This window comes from Clupea harengus, unplaced genomic scaffold (assembly GCF_900700415.2).
Source record: "Clupea harengus unplaced genomic scaffold, Ch_v2.0.2, whole genome shotgun sequence".
NCBI lineage: Eukaryota > Metazoa > Chordata > Actinopteri > Clupeiformes > Clupeidae > Clupea > Clupea harengus.
This window is the reverse complement of record NW_024880256.1, coordinates 1-25,003: the sequence shown is the minus strand read 5'-3', so window position 1 is coordinate 25,003 and position 25,003 is coordinate 1. Positions and strand designations below refer to the sequence as shown.

At 42.0% G+C, this 25,003-nt stretch overlaps 3 protein-coding genes across 4 annotated transcripts; all 3 read right to left on the bottom strand.

Moving 5' to 3' along the window:
• Nucleotides 1-211: 211 nt before the first annotated feature.
• Nucleotides 212-4,465, bottom strand: cryaa (crystallin, alpha A). The gene is made up of 3 exons (XM_042706374.1): nucleotides 3,937-4,465; nucleotides 3,049-3,171; nucleotides 212-1,292 (listed from the first exon to the last, which is right to left on the bottom strand). Exons 1-3 carry the CDS (start codon nucleotides 4,132-4,134, stop codon nucleotides 1,086-1,088), a joined length of 528 nt encoding a protein of 175 aa, XP_042562308.1. The 5' UTR covers nucleotides 4,135-4,465; the 3' UTR covers nucleotides 212-1,085.
• Nucleotides 4,466-10,143: 5,678 nt separating this feature from the next.
• On the bottom strand, nucleotides 10,144-19,561 carry LOC122131718 (cystathionine beta-synthase-like). Of its 2 annotated transcripts, none has more exons than XM_042706371.1 (15): nucleotides 19,408-19,561; nucleotides 17,024-17,301; nucleotides 16,484-16,590; nucleotides 15,544-15,678; nucleotides 15,287-15,366; nucleotides 14,841-15,045; nucleotides 14,579-14,670; nucleotides 14,054-14,179; nucleotides 13,698-13,782; nucleotides 13,414-13,519; nucleotides 12,760-12,837; nucleotides 12,487-12,621; nucleotides 12,170-12,278; nucleotides 11,835-11,919; nucleotides 10,144-11,216 (listed from the first exon to the last, which is right to left on the bottom strand). In XM_042706371.1, exons 2-15 carry the CDS (start codon nucleotides 17,287-17,289, stop codon nucleotides 11,086-11,088), a joined length of 1,740 nt encoding a protein of 579 aa, XP_042562305.1. In that variant the 5' UTR covers nucleotides 17,290-17,301; nucleotides 19,408-19,561; the 3' UTR covers nucleotides 10,144-11,085. The 2 variants fall into 2 exon arrangements, with proteins under 2 accessions (XP_042562305.1, XP_042562306.1); XM_042706372.1 differs by having other exon boundaries at nucleotides 19,413-19,556.
• A 151-nt stretch (nucleotides 19,562-19,712) lies between these two features.
• LOC122131719 (splicing factor U2AF 35 kDa subunit-like) lies at nucleotides 19,713-25,003 on the bottom strand. Its single transcript, XM_042706373.1, has 7 exons — nucleotides 24,881-25,003; nucleotides 23,874-23,940; nucleotides 23,384-23,433; nucleotides 22,657-22,755; nucleotides 22,192-22,325; nucleotides 21,147-21,239; nucleotides 19,713-20,722 (listed from the first exon to the last, which is right to left on the bottom strand). Exons 3-7 carry the CDS (start codon nucleotides 23,411-23,413, stop codon nucleotides 20,587-20,589), a joined length of 492 nt encoding a protein of 163 aa, XP_042562307.1. The 5' UTR covers nucleotides 23,414-23,433; nucleotides 23,874-23,940; nucleotides 24,881-25,003; the 3' UTR covers nucleotides 19,713-20,586.

Genomic DNA, 25,003 nt, shown 5'->3' with positions numbered 1-25,003 from the left:
CCTCTGGATATTTTTGTTCTGAATGTTCTGGGTTCTGTCCAATCACATTATTTTAGAACAACTAACCTGATGATACGAGAGTGAAACCATGATCTAAACCCCTGACCTAAACCAATACACACATGTCGTTGGATATCCAGCTAGGTGGGGAAAATGGAGGCATAGTGGTACACTGACACAGAGGACAAAAAGTATAGGCCACACACAGGTATTTCTGGGTTAATGAAACAACTTTATTGTACTGACTTTTTAGTGTATACCTCTCAGGTGATTTCAGATATCAGCAGGGCAACAGGGCTAATGCTACAGGACAGGAAAGCTTTCTTTCTGACACAAGAGAAGGGATCATAAAAGTCAAGACAAAGTAGTGGAGAAAAAGCCTGGATGGGTGGATGCTACCAGTGACTGAAAATCTCCTGAAATTGGAAAACTGAATGATCCCTCTAACCGCCAATAACAACACCCCATTCCCCTTAGTCCTCTGCAAGATATGACCCCGAACACCTCTATTTTACCTCACATAAACTGGGTCCTTGAGATGTCAACGGACCTGGTCAAATTTCTGCTGGAAAGCAGGTGAGGCTTTCTGAAGACACCTTAAAGTCGGCCTGGGATGTGGGATGACTTGAGTTAGGGCAAACTAACCAATCCAGTCATGTCCAGACCACCAGGCCCACATTAGCCCCCTCTTTTTCATCCATCCTCAGAAGTAGTGTAAGACAATAATATTAATGTTTGTGATTATAGCACATGGTCTAGTGGAAAGGAGAGAGAATATTAGGCTAGATGTACACTGATATCTTCCTGGAGGAGTGGGGTGAGAGGGTAAGGGGGAGGCTACAGGGGTGGAAGTAGGAGGTGGAAGGATAGGACTTGGGGTAAAGGACGAGGGGTTTAGCATGACCCTCGTCCACTGGTTACTTTTGAAACGTGACAAAAGGACTCCTCACCAAATCTGCCTGTCCCCAGCCACCGCTCAACTCACCCCTCTCCTGTTCCAGAAGGCCAGGCATCACCCCCAAACCCCTTCAGGTGCCTGACACCACCCCCCCTCCCCCTCCCCCTACCCCTGCTGTGGTGCCCGTCTAAGAGGAGGGCGCGGCGTTGCTCTTTTCCTCGCGAATGACGGGGATGCTGCGGTCGGAGCGCGTGCCATCAGAGCCCCCGGTCTTGGGGCCACAGAGGGTCAGCATGCCATCGGCAGACAGTGTGCAGGTGATGGCGGATTGGTCCAAGTTGGAGGGCAGGCGGTAACGGCGGTGGAACTCGCGTGAGATGTAGCCATGGTCGTCCTGGAGGTGATGGAGGAGACAAACAACAGGTTAAGGAAATCAAAAGTACACAGACTTGAAAAAGATCGATATTGTTGTCCCCCATTGATATTTTCTATCAAAACTGATATTCTGCTGTGAAACAGCTATGTAAACCATATATAATGTATGTATATGTATATGTTTATGTGTATCTATAAGTATATATATATCTATATGTAATCAAGCAATTCAAATAAGAGAAGAGTTAAGAGGAGGAGAAAATAAAGTGTGAGGCTGTGGCTGTGATCAAGGACAGTGGGTTTGTGGAACACACACACACGCACACACACACAAACCCTAATCCCCACTGAGTGTAAGTAAGATGAGTTAATTATATTTGTCCTCATCACAGTAATCATGACCTAATCTGGTGTGTCTTTTTGGCACCCTATTTAGTATTCTCACTCTCTAATAGTAGAGCAAAGGTTAAAGTGGCATAAAACAACATACCAATTATTTTAACTAAGTTTGCAGTGGTCCAGTTGGGCCTTTCCCTGCACAACAAAGCTTAGTTCAGCTTTAGCATAGGTAATATTGACAAGTGCTTGGAGCACAAACCCATTCCCCATCCTCCACCCTCCCTAGTGTCATTCTGAGATGACCAAAGGAGTGAACTTGCCTTGGACACCTCCGGAGCCCAGAGTGCCACGGCAATGGCTATTCCTGTTGCTGTCCTTTTATGCATCTCTTAAAACATGATGAGCTCATTAATGAGAACAAGCAGACTGCTCTAATCAAATGGCCAGCTGACAGCCTGCAGCACAACCCTTCTGGACGTAGTGGAGAGAAATTAAAGAAAGGCAGAAGGGACACCAAAGGCTTAACCTTTTAAATTCTGAGGTCTCTAAACCTGTCTATTAAATCCAGGAATGACGTTGGAGAATTTATTGTTAACTAGCTATTGACTTTCCATTTGCAATTAACGTGGTAGTTTGTGAATTACATTGACCAGCTGGTATTCGCTCGGCATGGAAGGATCACACTACAACTATAAAAGTAAGACTGCTAGGATACTGAACAATCACAAAATATGATCAGAAACTTGTGTGTGCGCACAGGCACACACAATGAGACAGGATTCATAACTTCATCAGAGAAATTTTACATTTTGTTTTGTTTAAATTAAAGAGCAGATGTGAGACAAGCACCATTTCATGTCCTGCCAACATCATTTCAAGATCAAGTATAACTCAGTTCATCTTGGGCTCTGTGTGACTGGCTGGCACAGAGATAACAACCCCAACACTCTCACACACACACACACACACACACACACACACACACACACACACACACACACACACACACACACACACACACACACACACACACACACACACACACACACACACACACACACACACACACACACAAACACACACAACACCCTTTTGGAATGCCTGGCCTGGCTCTGACGCAGAAATGACGTAAAAACAACAAAAAACCGCTGAGGAGGAGCTCCGCTCCCAAAGGCCCAGTAAAATATTTTTAAAAAGGAGGGAAGATGAGTGATGGGAAGATGGCAGAACTAGGAAAAAATTAAAGCGTGGTATCGGAAAAGAAAGGGGGAAAAAATAACTAATCTCAGAACGTTTACATAAGAACTTTTCAGGGACATCAGAAGCCTTTTAGAGTTGAGTTGTCTGGGTGATTCTGGTGGTGGTTATGACAGATGTAAAAAGACCAGTGCAAAGCAAAGCTCAGCCAATCACCACTCTGAGCAGCAGAGACTCACCTGTCTCTCTCCGTGTTTGCCACAGATTTCCACGTAGTCATCGCACACCTTCACATTTAGCTCTTCAGGGCAGAAGTGCTTTACATCCAGGTAGATAGAGAACCTGTCCCTTTCAGATCTCACCTGAGAAAGAAGAGTTATTGAAGTCAGGTTTAAAGGACAATAAGGAAACATACAAGAACATATATTGACCCTGGTGAGACCAGTGCATGAGCCAAGAGAAAAGGGTCAGCTGTACACGTTTGCTCTTCTAGATCTTTGGAATGTGAACATCAGCATGCAGTGATTCTGTGGACGATCTTTTCCCCTCTTTTTCTCTCTCTTTCTCTTCTATCCTTGCTTTTTTTCTAACTCCGTCGGCCTCTTTGCCATGACTTTCTTCTTTTCTTATTGCCTCCACCCTTCTCATCTTCTTGTTCAGTTTTCTCTGTCTCTTTCTCTTTCTACCTTGATCCTTGAATCATCTCCCTCAATTCCCCATATCTTTTCCTCTGCCTCCCTCTTGCTGTCAGTAACAGACAGAACAGAACAGAACAGAACCGAACAGAAATGAACAGCAGAGGTAGTCTATTCTCTCATTGTGTGTCTATGAGTTACTGCATCAAAAAAGGAAAAGGTGTCATGGCGCAAACAGCATGAATTCAAGCTGAAAATAAATAGTAACAGTTTGAAATTGTTATCATGTTTCCGAAAAAAAACAAACATATTTTACGTGTCAAAAGACAAAGACCAAAACAAGGTGAAAGACTTGATCAAGACAACAAACTGATGATAAATGCAGTCTAGGTAGTTGTAGCCCATATAAAGACAATGGCAGTTATCATAAATAACACCAATTAATCAACCCATTTCTCATCTTGTCCACCCAAATGAAACCCATCCCTTTACCTCAGAGATGCCTGAGTTCGCATAATCGCCAAAGTTGCGGAAGAGTGACTGGCGGTAGAAGGGGCTGATGGTGGAGGCGGCGTAAGGGAGGAGGTCATAGTCAAACATGCCCTCCCCGAAGAACTGGTCAAAGAGGCGGGTAGGGTAGAAGGAGGTCATGGCCCGTCTGAACCAGGGATGCTGGATGGCGATATCCATAGCGACTCGACTCGACTCAACTGGTCTTGGTTTAGGCTTGGTTTAGCTGGGTTCAGCTCGGCTCACTCAGGCGTCTGACCCTGGCTTGCTTGATGCGTCTACGTCGATGGACGAGGAGACAGCAAGGAGCAAGTATGTGCGTCCAAAGATGTGTGTCCGCTCGTATATGTATGTGTGTGTGTGAGAGAGAGAGTTAAACTTCCAGAGAAAACAGAGCAAATTAAAGTGTTTCCAAAAGAGAGGGTTGAGTGAGAGAGCGCGAGAGAGCTGGATTGAGAGAGTAGGGATCCTATGAGTGGGCAGCGCTTGTGATTCTCTTGTGCTGGAGCCTTGCTGCTTTATATACCTGAATGGCAGAAAGAGGGGCTTTAGACGGGATCCCTCTGGAATGGCATTATCTCATGGTGGGAACGTCAGAGTCAGCAAAATCGCTTGGGCGCTTGCTGGCCCCGCCGCTGACAGTCTGGCCCCGGCCCGCAGATCCCGGCGGGAAGAGCGTGGCTATGCCAGTGACTGGCCGGAAAACGAGCGAGCCAAAACAAACTGAAATTAGGGAGAATGGGATTGGGGGGTTGGGAGGTGTTGGGAGGGGAACAAGCTAGGTTCACGGGGCCTGGCCCCTAATTGAGACCTCTATGGGTTAATTGAAATGTAGGTTGAGGTGTTTGGCATATCCCTGGGCCTGAGGAGGCTCTTGGTCTTAAGAAAGTTCAAGTGTAAGTGTCATCAGAATGTATCAGAACAATGCAATGTTTGAGATTCTGTGGGGGAGTCAAAGCATGTACCATGTCTAACAGTCAGGACTGCATAATACCCAGGATGCTCCACTCCGATTGGGCAGATTAAGGATAAGCTCTGGAGTGGAGCACCAGTCACATCACCATACCACCACCACACACACACACACACACAGACACACACACACACACACGCACGCACGCATACACACACACACACACACACACACACACACACACACAGTGAGAGAGAGAGCAAGTTCAGTGAGAGAGAGATTTAGTTCATGTTTGCATTTCCAGGAACTCTTAGGAACTTAATCGTTTTGAGTAATTCAGCAATAATTAAAAAATCCTTTCAAAATATTACGGATGTGCGTAATCCTGTGATGAGGTCACTGCAGCATTATGCTGTCTGATGTCTTATATGACTCTGTTTTCTTTTTTCTCCTTTTTTGCCTCCATGGCACATCTGTGAATTAGGTCATGATGTTTTAATCACCACCATAAGGGCACAGATCCAAGTTAAAAACAAATCCTGGATTTTCTTGGGTGTGCATGCATGGTAGAGTATATGTGTGCACTAAAGGTAGATTATGACACTGAATATGTGGGTGTGTGTGAAAGGCTGAAGATGTGTGTAAGTATGTGAGTGTGTGAGGTGTCAGGAGATTGAACAGGGATAATCAAAAATATTCTAACCCCAAGAGTTGGGGGTTACCGTGTGGGAGGGTTCATGGTCAGGTCAACACAGTCATTAAGGTATGTTCTGATTGTCTACAATCATCTACATTTACATTTTACATTTAGTCATTTAGCAGACGCTTTTGTCCAAAGCGACGTACAATGGAGAGAACAGTCAAGCTAAGAGCAATAAAGAACATGGTGTAACAATAAATACTACTACTTTACATAAGAATTCGAAAAACGACCTAGAAAGAAAAAATAAGTGCAGGAATGTAACTGCTGAAGTGCAAGTTAAGCGCTAGTCAATGTGCCAGTTAGGAAGGGAGGTGCTCTCTGAAGAGTTGGGTCTTCAAAAGCTTCTTGAAGGTAGAGAGGGACGCCCCTGCTCTGGTAGTACTAGGCAGTTCGTTCCACCAACGTGGAACTACAAATGAGAATAGTTTGGATTGCCGTGCTTGCACAGACGGCAGTGCCAAACGACGCTCACTAGACGAGCGCAGCGTCCTGGGTGTGACATTTGCCCTTACAAGAGCATTTAGGTAGGTGGGAGCAGAACCAGCAAGCACTCTGTAGGCAAGCATGATCTACAATCATGTCTACAATCATCACCAAAAAGCAATGTTGTCAAAATTTTAGGTGAGAGGGACTATTTTGACAAGAAAAGGCCCTATCACAGAGAAGGAACCCCTTCAAGGTCAGGGAACTTAACCATGTTTGTTCTGATAACTGGTAAATGTGTCTACATCCATGTGAAAGGAACAGGAACTAGCCCCAATTGTGTTCCCGAAAGGGAGTTCCAGGTCAAACATTTAGCTCGTAGGACAGGGTAGATTCTTTTGCAAAGAACTATCTGGTGGAACTCAAAGTAATGATCAATCCCAATTGGTCAAACCCAAGTCTACCAATGAGCACCTATGTTGAATACCAGAGGGAGAGAGTGGGAGTGAATGAACAATAGCAGGGAGGCATTGCTTTCATCTCTAAGTGCTCAAGTCTCCATTCACTGGTGGTAGCAATGATTGCTGATAGGGACCATCTAATGTTACCCCAACTGGTTGTTCCTCAATTGAGTTTATTACAAGCTATGCTGGATATTTTAGCATGAAAGAAATTAGGAGTAGTTCACCCAGGTCGAGTTCCTTCAAATCAGTATTTCAATGGAGTTCTCAGTGCAAAAGAGCCCAAATAGTTCTTACTGTGGGAAAGGTATAAAGAGACTTCAGATTTTTTAGGAACCTATGAAAGACTCTTCTAAATGGTATTGAAACATTTAAATCCATTAGTCTTGAAACTTAGTAGTTACAAATAGTTAGTCAGTAGCTGTGTATTACAGTAACTGACAAAACTAACATAGTCTAAAAACTCACACACACTGCCAGTATTTGTTTTGCACTGTATTGTTTTACAGTATGGTTGCCAGCCACTGACCCTCGCTGTATCCCCAGTACAGTGATCCCAGGTCTGATGACTTCCCCTGGCCCTATGTGCGGTGTATTAGGGGTAATCCCTGCTGGATTTGGGGTCTCCCGCTCCACAGGCTTATCAGAAAAGCACCAGCAAGGCCCTTTTTCCAGCCCAGGAGAGCCGGCCACCACAACACGCCGTGGGTCAGGGAGCCAGGCAGGCAGTCCGGGCCTACAGTAAGATGACAGTGGTGGTCATGGTGGTGTGTGTATGCTTAGCTGAATATTTGAACTGGTTTCATAAAATACAGATCATATTTTTTCCCACAAACACATTTTCTTGAAGAATGTTTTATAAATCAAAAGATTCTGTTTTGCATTGGAAATAGAAACTATTTATATTAAAAAAAATCCTTCAGTTGAAGGGAATAATCTTAAATTCCAATGATGCAGCGTTCCCGTTTCTTGATGTGGTAACGTTACTGAAGTTTGCAAGGGAAACAGGAAGTATACAGATGATATTTTCCCACAGTAATTACATTAAAGTACATAAACTTTTTTTTTCCAATATTTTTTTGCGCTGACTCGCTGGGGCGATTGCAGAAAAATATATCGATATCTTTTCAATAATTTGTATTAAATGAAATGACTAATTAGTGAAATCTATGCTGCGGACAATTTTATCTTGTGGCCATCCACAATGATATCAATTGATTTGAAGACACATTGTGGTTGAAGCACAGATATGGCAGGCATGGAGCTGACATTTTTCTTTTGACATTTTTGGGTAGATAATGCAGTGTACACCGCACTATTCGTATTCGGGTGCATCCCTTGTATACACACATTATATTCTGGAACATGTGTTCATGTTTAAACTGAATGCTTTGGTTTGTGTGTGTTTTCATTGTAGTATTTGGATGCTGGTTATCGCTGCTGACATGGATTGGTTTGTATGCGCCGTCTAATGTATATACGTGTAGATGTATATATACACTTATGTTTTGGAAACATGTGTGTTCATGTTTAAACACAAGGCTATTGTGTGTGTATCAGGAATGTATGATTTTACATTTATAGGTAATATAATTATAGTTAAGTATAATATTCACATGCATTTGAGTGAGTGTGTCTGTGTGTGTGTGTGTGTGTGTGTGTGTGTGTGTGTGTTTGTGTTTGTGTGTGTGTGTGTGTGTGTGTGTGTGTGTGTGTGTGTGTGTACTGATGGGCTTCAGGGGCCGGATATGAAGAGTGTTCAGCACTGGCATTGGTTCTGCTTGTTCAGCAGCTTTCAGAAGCTGCAGCTTTTTATCAATAAGCTGTTTAACATAGTCAGAGCCTGAGCGCACACTGTAACACAACAATACTACACGACACCACCATACTTCACAACACTTAACTGTACTAAACAACAACACCACCATACTTCACAACACCTAACTGTACTAAACAACAACACAACACCATCATACTTCATAACACTTAACTGTACTACACAACAACAACACCATACTTCACAACACCTAACTGTACTAAACAACAACACAACACCATCATACTTCACAACACTTAACTGTACTAAACAACAATACATCATCACCATACTTCACAACACTTAACTGTACTACACAACAACACACCACCACCATATTTTACAACACTTAACTGTACTACGTAAACAACACGACACCACCATACTTCACAACACTTAACTGTACTAAACAACAACACCACCATACTTCACAACATTTAACTGTACCGCACTAGACAACACAGACAAAGCCTCAACTCACAATGTCACTCATGACATTACAGTACTTTACAGGGCTACACGACACTACCATATCATACAATAAAGCCAGCCCAGAGCATTCGCTCACAGTATAAAAACACATTACCACAATGCCACAACCCACAAATAATGAGACCTCATTATAACAATACCACAATACTATGAAATGCAACGACACTAAATACTACAATATTCTGATACCTAATTCTAACAATACTCCACCAAAACACATTCAAACACACAGGCCTAAGAAACCTCTGGAGACAGTAATGAAGCAGAGTGTAAGAGAAAGCGTGTGTGACAGAGGAGAGTGAAACACACATTTTCGCCCTCTCTGAATGCAGTGTGGGAGGTAGTGGTGAGTAGTATTGCGTTGAGAAAGACAGAAAGAAAGAAAGAAAGACAAGGCAGGAGGCAAGACATCCACACAACCCCTCAACAATGTAGTCCCTGAAACTACCCTATTCATAAGATGCTTGTATTCCCCTCCCACATTATCTTATTTTTGGCAGATTGTGGACCTCAGACCAGAATATATGAATTCTCAAATATTACTACCACATCCTTTGACCTTTTTCAACAACAGGACGGGTTGAATAAAACTAAAAAGATCAAAAAGGAGCCCAGTCCCAATCTCAATGTGTGCATACAATGGAGGTTTTGGCTCTATACTGTAGAAAATGCCTCTGAAAATCAAACAACAAGGTTGCCAGGGGTTAATTACACCCACATCAGGTGAACAGTGTGGGACTGGTGGACATTTCTATGTAAACAACACATTACATTTACATTTACATTTAGTAATTTAGCAGACGCTTTTGTCCAAAGCGACGTACAAAGGAGAGAACAGTCAAGCTACGAGCAATAGAGACCTAGTGTAACAATAAATACTACTTTACATAAGATATAGAAAAACGAAATAGAAAAGAAAAGAAAAAGAAGTGCAGGAATGTAACTGCTGTAAGTGCAAGTTAAGCACTAGTCGAAGTGCCAGTTAGGAAGGGAAGTGCTCTCTGAAGAGTTGGGTCTTCAAAAGCTTCTTAAAGGTAGAGAGGGATGCCCCTGCTCTGGTAGTGCTAGGCAGTTCGTTCCACCAACGTGGAACTACAAATGAGAATAGTCTAGATTGCGGTACTTGCACAGACGGCAGTGCCAAACGACGCTCACTAGACGAGCGCAGCATGTCACAGGTGTAACATTTGCCCTTACAAGGCATGTTTATAGATGGTGTTGAAATGGTAAATCTGGTCTCAGCTTTGCAACAGTGTAAAGTGTCACCCAATATTTGTTCTTCTGTGCTTTAACAAATATTTTAAACGTGACCCAGTTGTTAACATTTTAATGTGGGTTGTGTTCATTATTAAGGAATGAAAGCAATACAATTACAAAAAGGTTAAAACTTTAAAAAGCAGTTTAATGGCTTTGTCAGTTCACAAGTTACGTAAGATTGTGCCCTTCAAATATTAAGACCCAAGTCTGTAAGAGAACAAATACTGTAATTTAGCATAATAGGCATTTTCTCACCTCAGGAAAAATGAGATAACTAAAGAACATTATTTTTTTTGTTCACAAATTCCTTGGATAAGCTTGTAATCATACAAAGTGCAGTGCATCTTCAAAGATTGTTTTACAATTCATTTTAAAAAAGAACACAAAGATGCACAGGTTTATAGAAAAACAGACATCCCTTCACTTTGATTCAGTCTTCAGTTCAAAACCACTTCAACTAATCTAGACTCCACAGTGTATTTCACTACAGGTTATATTCTAAGTCTGTTCATGACACTAAAACGCCTCTATAAATTAGACCCAATACGCTTTTTGAATCATCAACTAAAATAGTCCATAATTTAGCCCAGTCTAGATTAACATAATCTCCATAAATAAATGAGGCTTTTACAGTACTGAAACCTATGACAGGGCCTGTATAACTTCAGTGTAATGTTAATTATCAAAGGACAGATGTGAACTATTTGTACTTTGTCAAAACCAATGGGCACCTATAGTCAACCAAGCAGTCACTGAGGGGAGTGACTCAAACACTTTGATGCTTCATATTGCCTTTAAATTGTGACAGAAAGTATATACGGCCTGATATTTCTAGGGGATGTCATGTATTCTTTTCCCTACAACTTGAATCAGCCATTCCCTTTTCCATATGTCAGTGGAACTGAATTTTCTAATCAGCTTTAGCATCAGGGGATAGACTTGCTGAAAAAAATATAGCTGGCCTAGTGTATGGGAGAAGCATGAGCAAGGTAGGACTTTTACTTTCTAGCCCTTAAAAATGTCCACTTCCACTGATGAGGAAGAGAAAGTGAGATCACCAAATGTCTCAGAGTTCATCTGCACATTCAGACATGGACCTTTCCCTCTTCTCTCGCGCAGTCACAAAATTGAGCAGGTCGATGGCGGTGACCACGCCGAATACCATCTGCTTGAGGCTGGGAGAGCCATCGGTCAGGTCTAGGGGAGAGAGAGAGGGAGGAGGAGGGGGAGGAAAGAGGGAAGAGGGAGAAAAAAAAGAGACAAGGCAAGCAAAATTTAGAAGGTATCTATTTGTATATCAATTTCATTTTTGTAGATTATTCTATCTGGTGTGCAGTCATGATGGTGGTTATTTTGATTGGAGTCTTTGTGGTCTTAAGGATTTAAAACTCTTTAAATCTGCCACCGAGGCCACCTTGCTGAGCTTCATCTTTAGCTGATGTAGTGGCTTTATGAAAGCTGTGGACATCTATACAGACACACTAAACATGGTGACAAGGGAAGCGATGTGTGCACTGAGAGATTAGACCACAGCGCCCTCTTCTGTTTCTGTGGAGTAAAAATGTGACAGTGTTGTTCTGCACAAACATATGTCAGGATGAGTAACATTATGTGCTGTGCACTGAACTCAAACATTTACTCAATAATTTGGCAAGCCACATAAGTTAAAACATTTTTTTTTTTTAAAAAGCCACCACAACCTGACAGCACTTCATGCCCTCATGAATACACCATGTTCCCTCTGGTTCTTTTAGTTAACACATGGATACAAAATGATCCAAAACCAGCTGCCCTTATAAGGAAATGGACACATACACTGAATCTGTTCGTGCACCACCAGGGCAAAGTGGTCTGTCTCCAGGATCCTGGACAGCTTCCCAAGGTTATCGTTGATTTTGACCTGACCAGAAAAAGAGGGACAGATGGGATATAGAGAGAAAGGGAGAGAGAGAGAGAGAGAGAGAGAGAGAGAAAGAGAGAAATAAGAGATCCACAGAAAAGAGGCAAAAGGAATAAAAAAAACACAAAAGACCAAAATCTAGTCTTATTAAGATAATCAGGCCTCAGTATAAAGCCAGTGCGAAGGAACCAAACATATACACATAGGCATCCCGGGAGTAGCAATGCCATGTTGATATTTCCCCACTCACCCGATTGAACTGCTTGTAGAGTACTTTGCTGACGGGGTCGGACGGTTTCACCTTTCCAGCTAACACTGAGGCCAGCATGTTACCAAGAGTAACCATACCTAGAATCAACCTGAGGGTGAGAGAAAGAGAGATAAAGAAATTAAATCAGTAAATAAAAGTTATCTACTTTATTTTACTGTCTGCTGTTACATATATGGCCAGTGCTACATTATTCCATCTACTATTAGTCAACCCCAAAATGTAATGCTGCCCAAAATGTAATTATCCATTGATGTAGTATCTGCCCACAATTACACCGTGGTCCCTGACACACCCACCCTGTCTCCTCCACCACTGGGGCCTGGTCGAAGAACTTCTCCTTCAGGATCTTCATGGTCCTCTGGCAGGTGACAGTGGGCAGCACCGTGAGGGGAGCGGAGAGCTTCAAGTTCTGCACTTTCAGATTCCACCACCTACAAGGGGAATCACCAGCAACACACAAAACTGATGACAAGCTGCTTATCTTCGGCTCTGATTTTGATTGATTATACGCTTCCTCTTTGTAGCATTCACTATAACTAGCACTATTAACATTTGTAAATATTTCTTACCAGGGTTTGTTTACCATGATGTCCTCCACCCTAAGAAAACCTTTCTGCACCATCCATTTATCACTCAGGAACTTGGACCTGGATAGCAAAGATATTACACATCTCTCAAGCTCAGTATATGTATTATCACAGTATTATCATACAGCCCCTTTGAATGTTTAAAAAAGTTCCACTGAACTGAATGGGCTATCCCAATGTTCGGAGGTCTGATATTTCTTTACATTGACCACTGCAAAAAGTGAATTTGCCATTGAGAATTGGTTTTGTGCTTCTAAATCACATCTTTCATATCATTCCGCAAAGTAGTCCATTCACTTTTAGTGCTTGAAATCAGCAAGTAATATGTTTGCTACTGCAACACCTGAATCTTTAAAGTTGTATTTTGCGTGAAGAAACGGCAACAAAATTGCTGCTTGTCTTGGTCCCGTCAGGATTTATTTTCCGATACTGACCGGCAGACTATACATGAAACAATAACCGAAACTCTTACAACAATAACACCACCAGGAAGTGATGTAAACTCTGCATAATACTACATAATGACATACTAACAGAATACTACATAATCTAATAAAACGGAATATGACATGGTGGGGTTGGATGACGGTTTAAAAATCCACCATGACGAGTTTTCAGTGAGGTAACAGAGCTTACATGTAGTTGCGTATGGAGTCTGGCAGGATCACCACACAGCGCTGGCCCTCTTTCAGATCCTTTGCAAACTTTACTGCGGCTGCCATTGCTGTGCCTGAGCTGCCACCTGAAACACACACACACACACACACACACACACACACACACACACACAGAAACAACACAATGTTTCTCTGTCATCATTATAAGCCCAAGCTTCAATGGCACTAACTGCCAATCTGAATTACAAGATGGAATTTGTGCTTGCCTTCAAATGCTGGAAATAGAAAACAGGTCTCACATACCACAAAGCAGTCCTTCATCTCTGATGAGCATACGTGACATGGCAAATGACTCATCGTCGTTTGATTTGTACCAGCCATCCACTACCTGCAGAGTCACACAAAAACACACAGACACATGCACACAAAGTTTTACAACTTTACAATCCACACAATCCAATCCACACAATTATTAAAATCTCAAATAACCCCTTCATTTAAACTTTACAACGAGGCCAGTGTTCCTCTTCACACAATAAGGATAGTAAGAAGCTAGACTTTCAGTTATTTACATACATCTATCTTAGTATTAAATAATTTGAGATGCTGTCTATCTAATCTTAATTTCTTTACCAGCACATGCCTACTATCGCACTTACTGATCTGTCCAGCACAGTAGGGATAAAGTCGTAACCGATGCCTTCAACCTCGTACTGCGTCGTATCCGTCCTGTTCAGCTCATCTGGTTCAGCAAGGATGGAGCCCTCGGGGTCCACACCAATAATCTGTCACACATGACACCATAAGAAAAAACATCCATATCATCACATAGACCAAACTAGTTGAAGTGTCTTAGGACAGAGGGTAAGGGAAAATCTATTAATTTTTTTTAATAGATTTCGTTCAATTTCAATTACGTAATTTCGTATAGTATACAGTAAGTCCATTTATTATCAGACTTGGCAGCTGTGACGTGTGGGCGGGACTTCCTGTCGAGCTCGGCTCATATCTTGCTGGATACACTAATGGAGTTGCTGGGGCTGATCAAGCCAGGGGTGTTTCCCAAACTAAAAGTGTAAGCCACCTGCACACACACAAATACACTCACACACACACACACACACACACACACACACACACACACACACACACACACACACACACACACTCACACACACACTAACCTTGATGTTTGGACACCTCTCTTTCAGCTTGCGGGCAATGCCAGAGATAGTGCCCCCTGTGCCAGCTCCTGCTACCAACATGTCAACTTTACCTGGAGCGAGGAGAGAAATGGGAATCTCAAAACTGAGTGAAATATTTACAAAGATTTATGGATTTAATTTAAAGGAAAAGACAGCGATAGGGATATTAAGAGATGGATTACAGGAAAAGGAGATATGGAGAGAGAAAGACAGAAAGAAGGATTCGTAGGTGTCTAACTACCATCGCATTGTTCCAGGATCTCCTCTGCGGTGGTGTCGTAGTGGGCCATAGGGTTGCTGGGATTGCGGTACTGGTCCAGGATGTGGGAGTTGGGGATCTCATTCTTCAGCCTCCAGGCCACGCCAACATGAGATTCCGGTGAGTCAAAGCGTGCGCTGGTTGGTGTACGGACGATCTCTGCACCCAAAGCCCTCAAGACGTCAACCTGAAAAAAGTCGTTTTTTTTTTTTTTACAATTGTTCCTATTGTCTACGGTAATACCACTCAAGTCCACTAGAGGGCTCACATGTTCACACTAATTCTCTGCTGGATCACTGTCCCAAAAAGGGGATTTAATGTGTTCAACCATGTATGTTTCTTTAACATTCTTGTCCTAAAAACAATTCACTAGATTCTAGATTCACTGTGATCATTCAAGATCCTCTTCAAACTGTTAAGACACCAACCTTCTCCAAACTCATCTTCTCAGGCATCACAATGATGCATCGGTAACCCTTCACAGCAGCCACCAGGGCCAGACCAATCCCTGTGCCACAGAGAGAAAAACAAAATTAAGAATCTTTGCAAGACTTGTAAATCTCTTTGGACAAAAGTGTCTACCAAATGTGAATCTAAGAACACTGCTCTGAAACAAATACACATGTACAAGCACACACACATGTATGAACACAAACACACACATATACAGTATATACACACTCACCCGTGTTTCCAGACGTGGGCTCTATGATGGTGTCTCCTGGCTTAAGCTGCCCTGACTTCTCTGCATCATACACCATTCGCAAACTGATCCGGTCCTTTACGCTTCCCCCAGCATTGAAGTACTCACACTTTGCCACTTCACACACACACACACACACACACACACACACACACACACACACACACAAACAAACTCCAGTTAATGAGAAAGTCTTTTCATTAAAGCCTGATCTCAGAAGAAGAAAATAAGAAATGCACACACATTAACACATTAAAAAAAGAATTTAGCATGATATCGAGATTAAGAGAGGATTAATGGGTGGATTTGTATTGTCTTGAGAGTAGTACCATCACCACTTAATTTACATTTGTAAACTGCAGACAGGCCAATGTTGCCTGCACTGGCCCAATTCAAGGAAATGGTTTTTTTTTTAGCTTCTTTCTCAACTAGTATTTACACATTTGAAACCTTCCCCTGAGAACTAAACTCCACAGGAGGTCAAATGCCTTCAGTTATGTAAATAAACAACTGAGCCCTAGCAATAGCCTAAAGTGTCCAGCTTTTAAAAAAAAATTCAAAAGAAGATGATTACAGTAATTCTTAAATTACTTTTAAATTAGTCTCATCCTCATATTTGAATTACTTTTAAATTAGTATCATCCTCATATTTGACAGCATAACTGTAAATTGCACATTTATATGTACAGAGAAGCCATGCTACAGGGACGAGCACTGGTATTTGTTTACATTGTTTACTTTTTCTAACTGATTCTCCCTGGCCACAATATTTACACGACAAAACCCTTTGTCCTTTGAATTTATAAAAATGCTTAAAATTAATAAGAAATAACCTTGACAGTGTGATGAAAATGTCAAAAATAAGTTGATTATACTTTTTACAGGCATTATACACTGTCAACATAGACAATAACAAGCTTACAAAGTTCACACTTGAGTCCAAAGGTCTTGGGCAGCTTGTTCAGACGGACCAGAGGTGTGTCACCGATTCTCGTGAGGATGTTTGGCAGGATGCTCGGCGGTGTGTCCCTATGAGGAGAGGGAAAACCAGTGTCAGCGTCTTCTTTTTTAACTTATAAGAGAAGGATAAGATACTGGAGATAGATAATAGATAAGAGTAAAACCTTGGTTACGATGACAGACACTGTAAAATTAGTTGATGTGAAATTTTGCTTGGGATGATTCAATGAGTGCATTATAATAATCATAATGATAGATTCATTATGATGTCTAGCTGCAATTGCAGATCTTTTATGTAAGTCAGGTTTAAATGAATGGCTGCTGAAAGCTGTGTCCAACTGTATGTCCAAGAGTTCCATCTTGTGCCTTGCTTAAGCACAGAGCAGGCTATGTGTCAGATCTTTCATCCAAAATACAGATCTTATTTCTGCGAAAGCCTATGAAACACCAGGGAAACCATTTTAGAGGTAAGTCAGGGGAAGGGGCAAGGGAAGATTCTCACCTTAACCACTGAGTGTGTGGAGAGTCCGTATCTGACATGCCAAGCTTCCAGGTGCAACGGCTCGTCAGGTCCGGGCGGATCCACTTCCTTTCAGCAGCATTCTCCCCCCCCTCCAGCCGGATGGGTCCATCCACATCATCTCCCCCGTTTCTCTGGAATGGCTCATCCTGAATCTTCACCTCCTTTAGGGTGACACTCTTCCGTGCTGCATGGGGACACACCGGGCCTAAATCACCACTCTCTTTGGTGGAAGGAACTGAAGGCATGGCTTACGTAGACTGAGAGAAAGCGAGAGAGAGAGAGAGAGATTAATATGCATTTCAGACCAAAACATACTGTGAATGAAAATGAATCAATAATTGTGCCACATGTGCCTGATTGAGAATACTTCCTCGAACCTTGTAACTTATAACATTATAAGATTTACATTTAAATCTTTTTTACATTATAAGATTTACAATGTTACATTATAACATTAACCCTAGAATTTATATTACAATGCAATCCATTAGACTTCATGTACAAGACAAGCACTCATAGCTCTGATGTCAGTCTTAATCACACCGTGGTTTGAGGAAGTGCACAGTTTTGACATGGCTTGTTGAAGGTCAGAACTGTACAGGGATCCATATCAACATGTGCGTGTTTCTCAAATTTCAACACGGAAGAACATCTCATTCAAATATTCACTTGAATGTTTTGTCACTCAGAAGCTTCTCTGACCACTACCACATGCACTTCATTCACAAAAGTTAGGAGGAAGAACATAACCTGGCATCTCAAAGGTATGAACATGTCTTGACTTGAGTATATGGAGCTACAACGCAACATATTTGAATGCCAAACTGAAATTGTGGCATAGGCCAATTCTTGGAATAACAAGTGAAGCAGTGATTTAAAAACCAAGCTCTCTGTGTTCAAGCGCTTTGCAACATTTTTGATCTAGAAGGAAGTGACCTTGACCAAATGCACTGTACACATGAAAGAAGTGGTTAAAACCTTGTTTTCACAGTGCCTTGCACTAACAGCTGATTTAACACAAAATGACTTCCACACAAAACTAATCTCCAGTCCTCTTTATGTCCTTAAAAAACAACATTCCACAGGCAGAGAGGTTCAGCGAGCACGGAAAACAACTTCTACTGTAGCTTAGTGGGGCTACTACAACTGATAGTGTTACAGTGTTGGCCAATTGGGAAAGCCACCTCCAGGAAAAATATCTATACATACAACTGCACGGCTTGGATCATATGTAATTCTATCCGATTCTGGCTTCAGAAGTGCATGCAGGATATTTCAGACTTTTAAGGTACTGCAGAGTTGAAGCCGTTTGGGAGGAGACGTTTGGGCAGAGAAAATGCAGCACAGCTGGTTTTAAAGTGCTACCAAAATACATACGGTTTTTGACCTCAACCAACCCTCAAAAATATGAGGGGGTATCTGTTGATACCACTTTACAATCCATTTAAACTACTCCAATCCGATCATTTTGATCATCACTTGTGAACTCAAAACTCAAAATGCTTATAAAGACACGGTCCAATGCAAGGGTCCCACTACGAATAAAACTGCACACAGCCCCAATAGTTAAAATTCAGCAAACATTATTTTTCGACGATCATCAGGAATTCAATAGCTCTGCAAATGAAAGTATATTTAAACAGCAATTGTTAACGTTGTTAAGCTAAGAAACAGTACTGGTAAAATTAGCCTGTTTTTATGGCAGGAGTGATCAACAACGTCCTAATAATGACCCAAACACCCGCTCGCCCTTCACCGGATCTAGCGTAGATTTAACGTTAATGTCCAGATATGCACCAGATCCACCCGAAACCAGCTGTCTTTAGAGTAGGGATAGGGCTGGTAGTGTGCAGGGTCTATGCAGATATCGAGGTCCAGATCCCTTTAACGAATAATGACGATAGCTGTGCAATCACTCTGAGCCATACGCTGCAATGAACTCCTTGAACTTTTAAACTTAAACACTTGATCTGAATTTCACATCCCTCTATTGTCTATATACTGTCTCTATCATTCCGCTATAGTCTATAGACATCATTATAATGATGAAATGACAACATTTCTAACATAGTGAATCATTAAGTTAAACAACTCATACGCATACTTCCGTAGTCTTGATGTTTTTCGGGCACAGCTATTACACGTGGTTTTGCAGTTTTATAAAGCTATACTTTCTGTTCTTGAAATAGTTTTTTTATGCAGATAATATTAATTCCTATCCTTAACACCACTTAAGTAGAATGTTGAGCCATTACACGATTATTAATTGGTTGTTATGCAATACGCCTTTTATGATATTAAACGTTTTGAAATGCCATCTGTGTAAGAAAATTTCAAGTCACATACTGAATATCTCAACTCACCTTACCGTGACGAGTGTTGCTATTTTAAATTGATGCAGTGATTCTTCAATACACTGCAATTATCTTGAATCCGCACACACTGAGAATTGAAATCAGAGTTCTCAGTGAGATCGAAATGTGTATTACCTTTTGACAGTCTCCGTCCGAAGACCACTCGGATTGGTCGCACTCAGGGCGTTTCTTTATGCGTGCCGACCAACCACATATTGGGAGATGTTTGGGAGAGGATTCCATGAAAACAATTTTAACAGGATCAGTAGTCCACAACATTAACTCCAAGAAAAAGAGAAGCCAAATGCCTAGAATAATGGTTGAGAAGTTTAATGATATTGGGAATAACCATTTTCTCCAAGATGAAAATGTGTGGAAGAAAGTACACCTGGCCTTTAGAAGGTAAAAATCCTTACGCTACCAAGCAGATGGCCGTTTAGGGGTTTCACAAGGAAATGTTTTGAGAACCTTTCAGGATGGTTCAAGATTATACAAATTGACATGCTCACCTGGGAGGAACAGAGATGTTAAGATTGTTTTGTTTTTTATTTGTATACCAACAGATGTTTCAAGGTTAGGGTAGCAAATACCATTAACTTCCAGATGAGACTTATGTTCTGGAATTAATCATACAACCTATTGAACTTAAATTGCCTTACAACTTACATTCCTTTTTCCACCATATTAAGTGAATATACCAATTGTGCAAAAACAATGACAAATGAAGCCTGAATCCTTTGATTTGTTTCGGTCACTCGTGTGTTAGGAAAAAGTTAGGTGCAATGCACTTGAGCATGCACTCTTCTCTAAGGAGGAGATACACATTTTACCTCAGTGAAAACATATTGGCCAATGAAACTGGCATTTGTTGCCTTGGTAACTGCCTGTTGTTCACTGCAATCCTCAGGCCTTCACCATTAACAGTTAACCAGAAACACTAAAGCATTACACGTTGGCATTAGTGAAACTTTGTGGAAAGAAAAGGACTTTGTCCAGAATAACTACAAAGTCATTTATTGAGAAATAAGGCTTCTTGGGTTGTATCTTCCAAAAATGAGCAAAAGAAAAATGTGGAGAAGGAAAAAATTCGTAGGAAAGTAGGACATTTTGGTGGGGTCGACTGGTTCAGAACTGTAGGGACAAGGGAAGATGGGGAGTGACAGGAAAGAAGGGGCATCGCGGCTGTGCTCAGAATCTTCCTGAACGTTCTCGATCCTTCGATCTCCTCTTCTTGCGATCACGGCGGCCTCGGTCACGAGAACGAGAACGCCGCTCACGGGAGCGTTCACCAGAGCGTTCACCGGAGCGTTCACGGGAATTGTGCCTAAAGAGGGTCAAAGACACAATCAATCAGCAAATACACAGAAATAAATCATTAACAAACACACACACTATAATTACTGAGATCATGTCACATACATATTCTTTCAGAAGCAGATACACGTTACAATACCTCTCTGCACTGAGAGCTGTGGGCAGGTGGTACAAAATGTCAGCGAACAGAGGTATGTTGCTCAAAAGACTAATCTCTGTGAAGGCAGGGCTTTAAGTAGGGATGGCGATTCAACCAGGAAACTACAATGGTTCTCCAGTAAAGTCTAGGGTCAAGTGTCTGTGGGAGCAGTCAACAGTTGGAGTTCCCACCAAGCCCAACCAAAATGTTCATAAGTAGTCAATGCATTAACCCTAGCCATGACAGACTGTTGTGTGTTGAGTAAGGGTGTATCTGGAATGACATTAATGCTTACGGTTTCTGGCGGCGCCCATACAGTTCTCTGCGGAGCTCCCGAGAGATGGGCTTCAGGTGCATGAAGTTACAAAAGCCTCCTCTTGTGCATTCGCTGTGGGGAGAGACGGTACTGCAGTCAGATACGGAAACCGCTCATGTTTTAAGATTCAGTTGATGAAGTACACCAGGTGTAAGTCTCATCTCCTCATAACAGGTCAAACTGGGTCACAACAAACAATAGAAATGATTATCTTCAGCCAATAAGTAGATATGCCTGGCCTGCAGGGATAGATGGCAATAACCAAGCTCCCACATCATAACAGGATTCCTGAATGCCCACCAGTGCCCTCAAACCTGAATCTGGTTCCTGCACTTGAAAACACTCAGGTATTGGTGCTGGGCAGAACAGCTTCTAGAAGTAGGTCAGTTTGGGATCAGTGTGTGTGAAGAGAAACCTTGACAGCACCTGTGGCCTGATACAGCAGGGATATCACTAGTATCGGCCACTGAACTTTTGCCAAACAGATGTTGATAAAGTTATATCATTAAGTCTCTCCCCGTTACATGCAAACGCACACAGAGTGGAAAACTAGAGCTAAAATCATGTAGAGGGTGATTAATAGGGCTCTGTTTTGGCACAGATACCCCGATTTGATTCGATTCCGATTCACAAGCTAACGATTTGATTTAATCCGATTGGAACCAAAAGCAAGATATTAAATACTATATAGCAGCTTTCCATATTTAGAGAGATCTAAAGTAGAGCCACCAGATCCACATATATAATCCTGCATTTGTAAATTTGTGTATCATTGTTGAATTGTTCCATAGCTGAAATGTTTTTTTTTACTGGAGCAAAATATGATGGGTTGATCATGCCATTTTTGTCCAGTTTTGGTAGTGACTGCAAACATGTTTCTGAAACACTTCCTCATGTTATTATATAGGAGCCTGGTCCTACACGGCAAAGTATCAGGTGGCTGGCGGAGGATAGTGGCCAAGACTACAAACCAGCCCGGGTCACCAGTGAAGGGAAGGGATAGCTGGAGGAGTAGGTGACTGACCCCATTTCATATTGGCGGCAGCAGGCTTCTCTGAAGTCGGTGACGGGAGACAGCTCCGCGTGGATGGGCTGCTCGTTGAACCAGCGGTTGTTCAGGTCATTCACCGCTTTCTCCGCATCCTCCTCACGGCGAAACTAAGAGTCAAAGAGGAGCAGTGGGGCTTCAGTGTAAGGATGCAAAGGCCACAAGACCAAGTGTTGGCAGTTCATGAACAAGTTTACACTGGCAATATGCAATTTGAAAACTCTGCTTCCTTATTATGTCGTCAGGCCCACTCAAACATATCACATCAGGAAGTGATACTTGAACCTTGAATACCATGTGTATTAAAATAGTTGGTGCAAGAGAAAAATATCTAAGTCTAAAGCAGGAAACAAAACTCTCATATATAATTAGTATAATTCAACGGTTACTTTTGTCCACAAAATACTCATAAACCAATACAACATATCACTTCTGACCAACCTTGACGTAAACGTTTCCCACTAGATGATCTCCGAGGTTATCACAAACGTTCATCTCCTCCACCTCTCCATATTTCTCCTCCATCTCCGTAAAGACCTCCTGTTGAAGGAGTGATGACAGAAAATTCATGACAAAATACATTAACTACTTTTGGGATCATCTTCAAATTAATTTTGATGGAATATAGTCAGGTGAAGGACAGTTACAAACACCTGTCATTCCCACCAGCCGTCCAGGCTATGTAGTATGTAGTTCTGTGGTTCTCAACTGAACACCTTAACAATGTAAGAAAATCCTTCACAGCACAACGTCTCCAATAACATCACCAAAATACGCCAGTTAACATGTAAGCAAACTTTACAGTGCCAACTGGGCTGTTGCTGGTGTTTGACAATTTAACAGATAGAACAGTTATCTAACTATTGGCTACTCAATCTTTTTCCTTAGAGATTGAAGACCCCTAAAAAGGACACAAGAGTTTTTCCATTAACCAACCTCTTATCGTCATCATTCCACGAACACATTACTTGGACATTATCTCAACTAAGTAAACATTATACTGTGTCCTCATTGTGAAATGATTTGCAACAGTACAACCGCTCTGCCAACATACGGCAGCATGAGCGAACAGCCATGCAAGATGACGTACAGCGGGTGGGGGAGTGTCAGAACACATAGTGCACACACCCATTTGATCTGATCTAAGTGCAACTCTGGGGACACTCACCTCGAAGAACTGGTCATAATGCTCCTGCATTTCCACATCACTCACAGCACCTGGCAATCAGAAACATGGACACAAGCCATTAAAAACTGAAGAAAATCTCTGTCCGTTTAGTAATAATCAATAATTTACAATGAACACATTGTGTCGTGACAAAACTCCATTTCAGGCCATTAACATTTGGTTTGAATTACTGCTGCCCTCCTGAAAAATGTGGAGAAATATCAGCTTCACTTTCCATTTTACTGGAGGTCTGTGCCAAGCCTGGGCCTTAAGGACCTTTTGAAATCTGAAACGCTTGGCTCATATCTGCATCCTTATTGCGCCATCCCCTTCCACAAACAAAGTTATTTTGAAGGGGTAGAGTCTATAGCTTAACCCCAGAAAATGCACATTATGGCAGACAAGATGATCACATCAAGAGACCAGAGGCCTCAGAAGTTTACAGTCTACCCTGCAGGGGTCCAGTGAGCGTGAGGCGGGGACAACTTACTCTGTAAACCATCTGCAGACTGGGCATTGTTTTGTGGGTTACGGTAAATGTTCAAGAGGGCAATGGTCTGAAATACAAAACGTACATTTTTGTAAATAAAGGTCTAAGCAAAGCTGGGTTTTAAGGTGGTTTTGATCATTATCAGCATTTGTTAACATAAGAAACTGCATGAACAGGAGTTTAGCCTGGAGGGAAAGAAGGGGGGGATTAGGTGAATCCACGAGACCGAACATCTGGAGCAGCTGAAAACGACAGGAGAGCAGAACTCTGCATGAACCAGAACTCTAAACAACAGAAAACAGTTCATTTTTATATACACTTCGTCCTTTTACATACACATTCTAATGGACAAATGCACCGGATATTTACAAATGCCCAACATAAAACTATCTTAAATACATAAAATATGTGTATGTATAGAAATAGATAATACATGCCTTACAGGTCACTCAAGGCCATTACGCCCCAGACAATACTAACATAATATCTAAGTGCTGGCTTGGTCCGTGATAGGAACGATAATACCAATTGCACAGGATGTGGTCAGGCAGAGTTCTGAGCCCCTTGTGGATAAAGAAAAGCCAAGGTTAGTGGAGGACATGACTGTGCCTACGTTCCAACCGACGGCCCAGGTCACATCCCTACTCAACACTTACCTGTGCAGGAGGCCATGCAACAGCTCTGCTACACAGGGCTCAAATAAGTGGTACACTTCACACAGGGCTCAAAGAGGGGTACACTTCACAAAGACTCCCTGGCACTTATTATTTCCTTTTTTTTTATTTGGGGGAGGTGGAACTATCGCCTTGTGTTGCTGGTCGTAGTGGGATATTCTGAATATATTCCATGTGCAGGTGATGTGCTGTAAGGTTGGGATCCCTGCTTAACAGTGCTGAGGCTCCCTCTTGGTGAGCGGCTTTGGGCCGGACCTACACCGGGAGGAGTGGGAGTCATAACAAAAAGAGGGGTTAACTAGCGCGGCCCTGCTGTGGAGTAATGGGACTTACAGCGAGACGCGTCGGCCGTCTGTGCACTGTTTTGGGGGTTACGGTAGATGTTTTGAATCAAGATGGTCTGCAGAGGGAGGAATAAAAAGAAACCCAAATCAAATCAACCTCCCTAAATTGGAG